We start from the raw sequence: 12,240 nt of genomic DNA, 5'->3' as shown, positions 1-12,240 counted from the left end.
TTACCGTGTCGGACAGATTCATCTCTAACAGGTTACCGTGTCGGTCAGATTCACCTCTAACAGGACAGGTTACCGTGTCGGTCAGATTCACCTCTAACAGGACAGGTTACCGTGTCGGTCAGATTCACCTCTAACAGGACAGGTTACCGTGTCGGTCAGATCCACCTCTAACAGGTTACCGTGTCGGTCAGATTCATCTCTAACAGGTTACCGTGTCGGTCAGATTCACCTCTAACAGGTTACCGTGTAGGTCAGATTCACCTCTAACAGGTTACCGTATCGGTCAGATTCACCTCTAACAGGTTACCGTATCGGTCAGATTCACCTCTAACAGGTTACCGTGTCGGTCAGATTCACCTCTAACAGGTTACCGTATCGGTCAGATTCACCTCTAACAGGTTACCGTATCGGTCAGATTCACCTCTAACAGGTTACCGTATCGGTCAGATTCACCTCTAACATGTTACCGTATCGGTCAGATTCACCTCTAACAGGTTACCGTGTCGGTCAGATTCATCTCTAACAGGTTACCGTATCGGTCAGATTCATCTCTAACAGGTTACCGTGTCGGTCAGATTCACCTCTAACAGGTTACCGTGTGAGTCAGATTCACCTCTAACAGGACAGGTTACTGTGTCGGTCAGATTCATCTCTAACAGATTACCGTGTCGGTCAGATTCACCTCTAACAGATTACCGTGTCGGTCAGATTCACCTCTAACAGGACAGGTTACCGTATCGGTCAGATTCACCTCTAACAGGACAGGTTACCGTGTCAGTCAGATTCACCTCTAACAGGTTACCGTATCGGTCAGATTCATCTCTAACAGGTTACCGTATCGGTCAGATTCACCTCTAACAGGTTACCGTGTCGGTCAGATTCACCTCTAACAGGTTACCGTGTCGGTCAGATTCACCTCTAACAGGTTACTGTGTCGGTCAGATCCACCTCTAACAGGTTACCGTGTCGGTCAGATTCACCTCTAACGGGTTACCGTGTCGGTCAGATTCACCTCTAACAGGACAGGTTACCGTGTCGGTCAGATTAATCTCTAACAGGTTACCGTGTCGGTCAGATTCACCTCTAACAGGTTACCGTGTCGGTCAGATTCACCTCTAACAGGTTACCGTGTCGGTCAGATTCACCTCTAACAGGACAGGTTACCGTGTCGGTCAGATTCACCTCTAACAGGACAGGTTACCGTGTCAGTCAGATTCACCTCTAACAGGTTACCGTATCGGTCAGATTCATCTCTAACAGGTTACCGTATCGGTCAGATTCACCTCTAACAGGTTACCGTGTCGGTCAGATTCACCTCTAACAGGTTACCGTGTCGGTCAGATTCACCTCTAACAGGTTACCGTGTCGGTCAGATCCACCTCTAACAGGTTACCGTGTCGGTCAGATTCACCTCTAACAGGACAGGTTACCGTGTCGGTCAGATTAATCTCTAACAGGTTACCGTGTCGGTCAGATTCACCTCTAACAGGTTACCGTGTCGGTCAGATTCATCTCTAACAGGTTACCGTGTCGGTCAGATTCACCTCTAACAGGACAGGTTACCGTGTCGGTCAGATTCACCTCTAACAGGACAGGTTACCGTGTCGGTCAGATTCACCTCTAACAGGACAGGTTACCGTGTCGGTCAGATCCACCTCTAACAGGTTACCGTGTCGGTCAGATTCATCTCTAACAGGTTACCGTGTCGGTCAGATTCACCTCTAACAGGTTACCGTGTCGGTCAGATTCACCTCTAACAGGTTACCGTATCGGTCAGATTCACCTCTAACAGGTTACCGTGTCGGTCAGATTCATCTCTAACAGGTTACCGTGTCGGTCAGATTCACCTCTAACAGGTTACCGTATCGGTCAGATTCACCTCTAACAGGTTACCGTGTCGGTCAGATCCACCTCTAACAGGTTACCGTATCGGTCAGATTAATCTCTAACAGGTTACCGAATCGGTCAGATTCACCTCTAACAGATTACCGTGTCGGTCAGATTCACCTCTAACAGGTTACCGTATCGGTCAGATTCACCTCTAACAGGTTACCGTGTCGGTCAGATTCACCTCTAACAGGTTACCGTGTCGGTCAGATTCACCTCTAACAGGTTACCGTGTCGGTCAGATTCACCTCTAACAGGTTACCGTGTCGGTCAGATTCACCTCTAACAGGTTACCGTGTCGGTCAGATTCATCTCTAACAGGTTACCGCATCGGTCAGATTCAACTCTAACAGGTTACCGTACCGGTCAGATTCACCTCTAACAGATTACCGTGTCGGTCAGATTCACCTCTAACAGGACAGGTTACCGTGTCGGTCAGATTAATCTCTAACAGGTTACCGTGTCGGTCAGATTCACCTCTAACAGGTTACCGTGTCGGTCAGATTCACCTCTAACAGGTTACCGTGTCGGTCAGATCCACCTCTAACAGGTTACCGTGTCGGTCAGATTCACCTCTAACAGGTTACCGTATCGGTCAGATTCACCTCTAACAGGTTACCGTGTCGGTCAGATTCATCTCTAACAGGTTACCGCATCGGTCAGATTCAACTCTAACAGGTTACCGTATCGGTCAGATTCACCTCTAACAGATTACCATGTCGGTCAGATTCACCTCTAACAGGACAGGTTACCGTGTCGGTCAGATTCACCTCTAACAGGTTACCGTGTCGGTCAGATTCACCTCTAACAGGTTACCGTGTCGGTCAGATTCACCTCTAACAGGTTACCGTGTCGGTCAGATTCACCTCTAACAGGTTACCGTGTCGGTCAGATTCACCTCTAACAGGTTACCGTGTCGGTCAGATTCATCTCTAACAGGTTACCGTGTCGGTCAGATTCACCTCTAACAGGTTACCGTGTCGGTCAGATTCACCTCTAACAGGACAGGTTACCGTGTCGGTCAGATTCACCTCTAACAGGACAGGTTACCGTGTCGGTCAGATTCACCTCTAACAGGTTACCGTGTCGGTCAGATTCACCTCTAACAGGACAGGTTACCGTGTCGGTCAGATTCACCTCTAACAGGTTACCGTGTCGGTCAGATTCACCTCTAACAGGACAGGTTACCGTGTCGGTCAGATTCATCTCTAACAGGTTACCGCATCGGTCAGATTCAACTCTAACAGGTTACCGTATCGGTCAGATTCACCTCTAACAGATTACCATGTCGGTCAGATTCACCTCTAACAGGACAGGTTACCGTGTCGGTCAGATTCACCTCTAACAGGTTACCGTGTCGGTCAGATTCACCTCTAACAGGTTACCGTGTCGGTCAGATTCACCTCTAACAGGTTACCGTGTCGGTCAGATTCACCTCTAACAGGTTACCGTGTCGGTCAGATTCACCTCTAACAGGTTACCGTGTCGGTCAGATTCATCTCTAACAGGTTACCGTGTCGGTCAGATTCACCTCTAACAGGTTACCGTGTCGGTCAGATTCACCTCTAACAGGACAGGTTACCGTGTCGGTCAGATTCACCTCTAACAGGACAGGTTACCGTGTCGGTCAGATTCACCTCTAACAGGTTACCGTGTCGGTCAGATTCATCTCTAACAGGTTACCGTGTCGGTCAGATTCACCTCTAACAGGACAGGTTACCGTGTCGGTCAGATTCACCTCTAACAGGACAGGTTACCGTGTCGGTCAGATTCACCTCTAACAGGACAGGTTACCGTGTCGGTCAGAGAAGTTGCTGTAACGTTAGGATTCACCTCTACAGCGATGACCCCTCCAGGTTTGAAGCGGTAGGGTGTGTCTGGGTCATCTCTGTTCAGAGCCAACAGCTCGGGGTTGGGGTAGTAAGAGAACGTCTTCCCCGCGACGCTCTCAAACGACACCTTAACGTTGTCCAGCTCAAACCACACCCCCAAGACCTTGGAGTCATGGGTCACACTCGGGGTCACACAGGTCATCTCAAAGTACGAGACCACCCTACAACGCTCCTGCTTCTGAGAGAGGGGATGGGAGGGAGGGAGGGCGAGAGAGAGAGATGAGGGAGAGAGACAGAGAGAGAAAGATAGAAAGAGAGAGAGATGAGGGAGAGAGAGATAGAAAGAGAGAGAGAGAGATGAGGGAGAGAGAGACAGAGAGAGAGAGAGAGACAGAGAGAGAGAGAGAGAGAGATGAGGGAGAGAGAAAGAGAGAGATGAGAGAGAGAGAGAGAGAGAGAGAATGAGAGAGAGAGAGAGAGAATGAGAGAGAGAGAGAGAGAGAGAGAGAGAGAGAGAGAGAGAGAGAGAGAGAGAGAGAGAGAGAGAGAGAGAGAGAGAGAGAGAGAGAAAGAGAGAGAGAGAGAGAGAGAGAGAATGAGAGAGAGATGAGGGAGAGAGAGACAGAGAGAGAGAGAGACAGAGAGAGAGAGAGATGAGGGAGAGACAGAGAGACAGAGAGGGAGAGAGAGAGATGAGGGAGAGAGAAAGAGAGAGAGAGAGAGAGATGAGGGAGAGAGAAAGAGAGAGATGAGAGAGAGAGAGAGAGAGAGAGAGAATGAGAGAGAGAGAGAGAGAGAGAGAGAGAGAGAGAGTGAGAGAGAGAGAGAGAATGAGAGAGAGATGAGGGAGAGAGAGACAGAGAGAGAGAGAGAGAGAGAGAGAGAGAGAGAGAGAGAGAGAGAGACAGAGAGAGAGATAAGGGAGAGGGAGAGAGAGAGAGAGAGAGAATGAGAGAGAGATGAGGGAGAGAGAGACAGAGAGAGAGACAGAGAGAGAGAGAGAGAGAGAGAGAGAGAGAGAGAGAGAGAGAGAGAGAGAGAGAGATGAGGGAGAGAGAGACAGAGAGAGAGAGAGAGAGGGTGGCATTTGTTATTAAGTCCATAGTTCTGAATCAGTATCCAAATGACTGAGTCAAGTAGCCTGATTCAATGCATTTGATTTGATTCATTTTAACAATTTAAAAACCCAATTCAACAACAAGTGGACACACTTATCCAACAGGACTTATTTCCATTGTTTTGGCAGGTAAAGGCTTACTGATGGCAGGTAGCCTAGTGGTTAGAGGGTAGAGGAGGCAGGTAGTCTAGTGGTTAGAGTGTAGGGGCAGTAGGTAGACTAGTGGTTAGAGTGTAGAGGTGGCAGGTAGCCTAGTGGTTAGAGGATAGAGGAGGCAGGTAGTCTAGTGGTTAGAGTGTAGGGGCAGAAGGTAGACTAGTGGTTCGAGTGTAGAGGTGGCAGGTAGTCTAGTGGTTAGAGTGTAGGGGCAGTAGGTAGACTAGTGGTTAGAGTGTAGAGGTGGCAGGTAGCCTAGTGGTTAGAGTGTAGAGGTGACAGGTAGCCTAGTGGTTAGAGTGTAGGGGAGGCAGGTAGCCTAGTGGTTAGAGTGTAGAGGAGGCAGGTAGCCTAGTGGTTAGAGTGTAGAGGAGGCAGGTAGCCTAGTGGTTAGAGTGTAGGGGAGGCAGGTAGCCTAGTGGTTAGAGTGTAGAGGAGGCAGGTAGCCTAGTGGTTAGAGTGTAGAGGAGGCAGGTAGCCTAGTGGTTAGAGTGTAGGGGAGGCAGGTAGCCTAGTGGTTAGAGTGTAGAGGCAGTAGGTAGACTAGTGGTTAGAGTGTAGAGGAGGCAGGTAGCCTAGTGGTTAGAGTGTAGAGGCAGTAGGTAGACTAGTGGTTAGAGTGTAGAGGAGGCAGGTAGCCTAGTGGTTAGAGTGTAGAGGAGGCAGGTAGCCTAGTGGTTAGAGTGTAGAGGAGGCAGGTAGCCTAGTGGTTAGAGTGTAGGGGAGGCAGGTAGCCTAGTGGTTAGAGTGTAGAGGAGGCAGGTAGCCTAGTGGTTAGAGTGTAGAGGAGGCAGGTAGCCTAGTGGTTAGAGTGTAGGGGCGGCAGGTAGCCTAGTGGTTAGAGTGTAGGAGCGGCAGGTAACCTAGTGGTTAGAGTGTAGGGGCGGCAGGTAGCCTAGTGGTTAGAGTGTAGGAGCGGCAGGTAGCCTAGTGGTTAGAGTGTAGAGGAGGCAGGTAGCCTAGTGGTTAGAGTGTAGGGGAGGCAGGTAGCCTAGTGGTTAGAGTGTAGAGGCAGTAGGTAGACTAGTGGTTAGAGGGTAGGGGCAGTAGGTAGACTAGTGGTTAGAGTGTATGGGCAGTAGGTAGACTAGTGGTTAGAGTGTATGGGCAGTAGGTAGACTAGTGGTTAGAGTGTAGGGGCGGTAGGTAGCCTAGTGGTTAGAGTGTATGGGCAGTAGGTAGACTAGTGGTTAGAGGGTAGGGGCGGTAGGTAGCCTAGTGGTTAGAGTGTATGGGCAGTAGGTAGACTAGTGGTTAGAGTGTATGGGCAGTAGGTAGACTAGTGGTTAGAGTGTTGGACTAGTAACCGAAAGGTTGCAAGTTCAAATCCCCGAGCTGACAAGGTACAAATCTGTCATTCTGCCCCTGAACAAGCCAGTTAACCCACTGTTCCTAGGCCATCATTGTAAATAAGAATATGTTCTTAACTGACTTGCCTAGTTAAATAAAGGTTAAATTAAATGTTCAATTTATCAGTTTATTTCTGATTGTTTATTTCACTTGCTTTAGCAACTTTAACACACGTTTCCCATGAAAATGAAGCCCCTTTTAAACTTAATTTGAATTTACAAACATTTCGCAACACCCGCAATAACATCAGCTAACCAGGTGTATGGACCAATAACATCTGTTAAATATGGACCAATCACATCTGTTAAATATGGACCAATCACATCTGTTCAATATGGACCAATAACATCTGTTAAATATGTGTATGGACCAATAACATCTGTTAAATATGTGTATGGACCAATAACATCTGTTAAATATGGACCAATAACATCTGTTAAATATGGACCAATAACATCTGTTAAATATGGACCAATAACATCTGTTAAATATGGACCAATAACATCTGTTAAATATGGACCAATAACATCTGTTAAATATGGACCAATAACATCTGTTAAATATGGACCAATAACATCTGTTAAATATGTGTATGGACCAATAACATTTGATGTGATTTACATGTTCCAATGTGGGCTTTACCTTTGACACGGTGCTGTTGAAGACTAGTAGGTGGTTCTTGGCCAACAGTCTGGCATATCTCCTCCTTCTCATGACCAGGATGTTCTCTGCCATGTGCTCCAACCGCACGGAGATCATTGGCTGTTGCACCACGTCCAGGTTACGCCCACTCACCTTGATACTACGCCCACCCCTAGTTAAACAGCATCACATCTATTGCTTACTGAAAATATTGATGCGAAACACATTATCATTCATTCTTTTAATAGTTGTTTAAAATTGATAATTGTATATATATTTTTTTTATCATGGAAAACGTCTGAAAACGTTTGAAACTAAAAACTAAAGGAAGCGTTCCTCACTCGTAGAAGCTCTCAGCAGGCGATGCTGCGGTGATGACAGGGTCCTCCATGTAGTGAAACACCTGCCCAGGTACGCTCCTCTCTGCCTTCCCAAACAACACCCTCACTGTCAGCTCTGCTGTCTGGTTACTGGGGCTGGTCCTGCATACCAGGTGAGTTCCATTCACCTCCTCAACACTGAGGAAGAGGAGAGGAGAGAGAGAGAGAGTTATCATTATGGTGTCTGTCTGGTTACTGGGGCTGGTCCTGCATACCAGGTGAGTCCCATTCACCTCCTCAACACTGAGGAAGAGGAGAGGAGAGAGTTATCATTATGGTGTCTGTCTGGTTACTGGGGCTGGTCCTGCATACCAGGTGAGTCCCATTCACCTCCTCAACACTGAGGACACTAGAGAAAGAAGTGGGTGTGGACTGAGAAAGAAGTGGGTGTGGACTGAGAAAGAAGTGGGTGTGGACTGAGAAAGAAGTGGGCGTTGACTGAGAAAGAAGGGGGTGTGGACTGAGAAAGAAGTGGGCGTTGACTGAGAGAGAAGTGGGCGTTGACTGAGAGAGAAGTGGGCGTTGACAGAGAGAAGTGGGTGTTGACTGAGAAAGAAGTGGGCGTTGACTGAGAAAGAAGTGGGCGTTGACTGAGAAAGAAGTGGGCGTTGACTGAGAAAGAAGTGGGCGTTGACTGAGAAAGAAGTGGGCGTTAACTGAGAAAGAAGGGGGCGTGGACTGAGAAAGAAGGGGGCGTGGGCTGAGAAAGAAGTGGGCGTTGACTGAGAGAGAAGTGGGCGTTGACTGAGAAAGAGCGGGAAAGCACAAAGGAGTCACTACACATAATTATATTAATTTGAAATGCTAATCCTTTGCACATGAACTCTCACTCATTCTGGAACAATTGCAATCAATATATATTTATGCCCAGTGTGTCGTGGTCTTCTCTGTTGGAATCTGGTCCGTCTGCTGGAGAGTTCATCCGAGTCTCTCTCTCTCTCTTTCTGTAGAAGAATTTCCTTTGTTCTACTGTGAAACTCTCTCTATACTGCATGGCCAGGAGGAGAGCGTCTCCACCAGGAATTTACGACCTGAGATAACAGAACGTGGGTGTAGGAGGGAGAGAGAGAGAGAGAGAGAGAGAGAGAGAGATACAGAGAGATACAGAGAGATACAGAGAGAGAGATACAGAGAGAGAGATACAGAGAGAGAGATACAGAGAGATACAGACAGAGAGAGACAGACAGAGAGATAAAGTAGTAATAGTAGATATATTTACATGTAGCAGGGTTGCTGTCCTACGTATGCAGTCAGGTCCTTCCTCTGTCCCGTTAGTAGCCGAGTCCCCTGGATAGTCAGGCTGGTCCCTCCTGATACAGGGCCCTTATCAGGGACTATACCAGTCAACTGGGGGTCCTATATACACACAATAACACAGAATGAATGAAATGGGTCACACTATCTGCCCTGAACAGACGTTCGCCTCAGCCAGGTCAAACACAGTCAACAAGTCATAAATAGAATAATTAAAGTTCAAAGTGTGTGTTACCTGGTAGGTGAACGTCTGCAGTGACTGTCCTGGTTCTGAGTCTCCCACGGTAACGATGACTGGCCCCTCTGTCTCCTGTTTACTGGGCTGGAGCTCACACACTATCCTGGAACACACACACACATACTTATAGTACCCTACACACACTATCCTGGAACACACACACACACACACACACACATACACACACACACACACACACACACTTATAGTACCCTACACACACTATCCTGGAACACACACACACACACACACACACTTATAGTACCCTACACACACTATCCTGGAAAAACAAGACTTGTAACAACATAGAGACCTGACTCTTAAGGAGCTAGTTCACTGACTGGTGGTCTGAGGTTCATAGAGACCTGACTCTTAAGGAGCTAGTTCACTGACTGGTGGTCTGAGGTTCATAGAGACCTGACTCTTAAGGAGCTAGTTCACTGACTGGTGGTCTGTCTGAGGTTCCTTCGCTGCGGTCCTTCGCTGCGGTATACTATTGCGATTAAATTGCAACATTCTTTCCCATCTCTATATGGTGAATCGGTATGCCATCGCTAGAGAGACCTTTCTACTCAGAGCCAATCAGAGAGCAAAAGTGGGGAGCCGAAAAGCAACCAACAAGTAGAAAAAAACGAGGGAACTTTTCCCAGCTTGCAGTGGGGCGGCAGGGTAGCCTAGTGGTTAGAGCGTTGGACTAGTAACCGGAAGGTTGCAAGTTCAAACCCCCGAGCTGACAAGGTACAAATCTGTGGTTCTGCCCCTGAACAGAACAGTTAACCCCACTGTTCCTAGGCCGTCATTGAAAATAAGAATTTGTTCTTAACTGACTTGCCTAGTTAAATAAAGGTAAAATAAAAAATGCCCCCTCCAAGCCAATGCCCACTGTAGCTAGTAAGATTATAATGAAATCAAAATGGTTTTGTTACCTACAGTGGTTCTTCCTGTAAACGTTGTGTTGCACTTTATTTCATAAGTTAGTGCTCTTGTTTGACCACCAGAGGGCATCTTAAGAGCACAACATTTCTACACCTTAATTTTCTAATTCTAGTCTAACCAATACCCAAATGGAGATTGAGTGAAAATAAAAATCTGATCGATTTATTAAGACCAGTCCCCATGCTTGTCTCAGAGCAGCGCGAAACGGTGCTGAAATAGTTGACCACAGCATGGCGGGCTATTGCTTCTAACTTCAACAGGCTCTTTAAATAAATTGTTGCGACATCCGTCGAAGTCGGTTCCTCTCCTTGTTCGGGCGGCGGTCGACGTCACCTTTCATTTTCCATTTGTTTTGTCTTGTTTTCCCACACACCTGGTTCCCTCGTTACTTGTCGTGTATATAAACCCTCTGCCCCCCCCCCCATGTCTGTGTGTGAAATGGTTTGTTGTAATGTGTTTGTGCACTCGGACTGGTTCGCGACCGATGTCACCCGTCTTCTAGCCATCGCCGATCCACCCTTCATTTTCCATTTGTTTTGTCTTGTTTTCCCACACACCTGGTTCCCTCGTTACTTGTCGTGTATATAAACCCTCTGCCCCCCCCCCCCGTGTCTGTGTGTGAAATGGTTTGTTGTAATGTGTTTGTGCACTCGGACTGGTTCGCGACCGATGTCACCCGTCTTCTAGCCATCGCCGATCCACCCTTCATTTTCCATTTGTTTTGTCTTGTTTTCCCTCATTACTTGTTGTGTATATAAACCCTCTGTTCCACCCCCATGTCTGTGTGTGAAATGGTTTGTTGTAATGTGTTTGTGCACTCGGACTGGTTCGCGACGGGTTATTTTGTTGTTCTGGGTGCCGTTGGTTTTGCTTATTAAACTGATCCTGCTGACTTCCTTGCAGCCAGTCACACTTACATAAATAAGACCTACACCTTTTTTAACAGCACATTACTCAACACTAGTGAGACTCATGTCGCCTAAGGTAAGCCTACAGTATATCGAAAAATATGACATGACTCTCCGCCAATAATTACATATAGAGGATTGGAGGATATTTCTGTAATTCAGTGATATTTATTCACATTGTAATTCGTTATGGATCAATAACTACATAAACATTGAAATGTTGAAAGAGTATTTTTATCATTATTTTATTAATGAAAGCATAAAGATGCCAGTCGTGCACAATTATCAGTTTCTATTTAGGTTTATGTCGCCCAATCATTGTCAGTTAGAGACACAGTAGGACCCAAAAGTATAATCAATGCTCTAACGCCCCCTTGTGGTGGTCTGGAGCAATGAAGTGGTGTCGCAGGGTACCGTACTAAACCACAAATTACCTCTAAGTCCCTCGGCGTAAGCTCACAACTATTAAAGCAAGAATCAATGTAACACAAAAGCTAGCTAATCATGCTAACTATTTAGCTAACATTTAGCCAGCAAACTAAACTATATCTATGGGCCGTATGCGATTATGGAGAGAGAATTACATTGTTTCTTTGTCATCTTGCTAGCTAATTATCTAGCTGTGGTCATCTGGCTAGTACCAACTAGGGCTTTCAACAACAATAGCAGAATAGCCGCAGCTAGATAGCTAGCTAACATTGGCTATCTAGACCAGAGCTCTCCAACCCTGTTCCTGGAGAGCTACCATCCTGTAGGTTTTCGTTTCTATCCCAGTTGTAGATTCAGCTTTTCAACCAGCTAATTATTAGAGTCAGGTGCACTAGATTAGAGTTGGAAGGAAAACCTACAGGATGGTAGCTCTCCAGGAACAGGGCTGGAGAACTCTGATCATAAAGGAACAAACAGGGACATGCAAAATGCCACCTTCTGGTTTGGATATTATAACAAGACTGAGTGGGTGACGACTTCCAGGTCTTTGCCGTGTGAACACAAAAGAGACTGACTGTGGACACCCTGTGTTCAGAGCTGCTACTGTCGGCAGGAAAACCGTTAGACAATCCTACCCCCTGTGTGATTACCTGGTAGAGATGAGGTATCCACGGGGCTGAGGCAGACAGCTGACCCCAGCTACAGTCACCCCTCCCTGGATGTCCTGGTAGTGCATCCCCAGGTTAGACCCATGGATGGTCACCAGCACACCCCCTTCCAACGGACCACTCACTGGCTGGATCTGACAGGGACAGAGAGGGGTTTAAATGGATCTGATAGGGACAGAGAGGGCGTTTAAATGGATCTGACAGGGACAGAGAGGGGTTTAAATGGATCTGATAGGGACAGAGAGGGGTTTAAATAGATCTGATAGGGACAGAGAGGGCGTTTAAATGGATCTGACAGGGACAGAGAGCGGTTTAAATGGATCTGATAGGGACAGAGAGGGCGTTTAAATGGATCTGACAGGGACAGAGAGGGGTTTAAATGGATCTGATAGGGACAGAGAGGGGTTTAAATAGATCTGATAGGGACAGAGAGGGGTTTAAAT

At 47.0% G+C, this 12,240-nt stretch overlaps 1 protein-coding gene across 7 annotated transcripts in view; it reads right to left on the bottom strand.

Annotated features, from left to right (window-relative positions):
• The window catches only part of plxnb3 (plexin B3), a 308,336-nt gene that overhangs the window by 68,325 nt on the left and 227,771 nt on the right, over positions 1-12,240 (bottom strand). For all 7 annotated transcript variants that reach the window (XR_005053403.1, XR_005053402.1, XR_005053404.1 and 4 more), the window contains exons 15-20: positions 11,780-11,931; positions 8,854-8,959; positions 8,584-8,720; positions 7,326-7,502; positions 6,985-7,156; positions 3,721-3,957 (exon numbers count right to left, since the gene is read on the bottom strand). Coding sequence is in view for 2 of the 7 variants with exons in the window: in XM_036989101.1 (XP_036844996.1) it covers positions 3,721-3,957; positions 6,985-7,156; positions 7,326-7,502; positions 8,584-8,720; positions 8,854-8,959; positions 11,780-11,931 (981 nt within the window). In the remaining 5 variants the exon portion in view is untranslated. The remainder of the gene's footprint in view (positions 1-3,720; positions 3,958-6,984; positions 7,157-7,325; positions 7,503-8,583; positions 8,721-8,853; positions 8,960-11,779; positions 11,932-12,240) is intronic.

This window comes from Oncorhynchus mykiss, chromosome 9 (assembly GCF_013265735.2).
Source record: "Oncorhynchus mykiss isolate Arlee chromosome 9, USDA_OmykA_1.1, whole genome shotgun sequence".
Taxonomy (NCBI): Eukaryota; Metazoa; Chordata; class Actinopteri; order Salmoniformes; family Salmonidae; genus Oncorhynchus; species Oncorhynchus mykiss.
The sequence above is the reverse complement of the archived record's forward strand: the minus strand, read 5'-3'. Positions and strand labels throughout refer to the sequence as shown.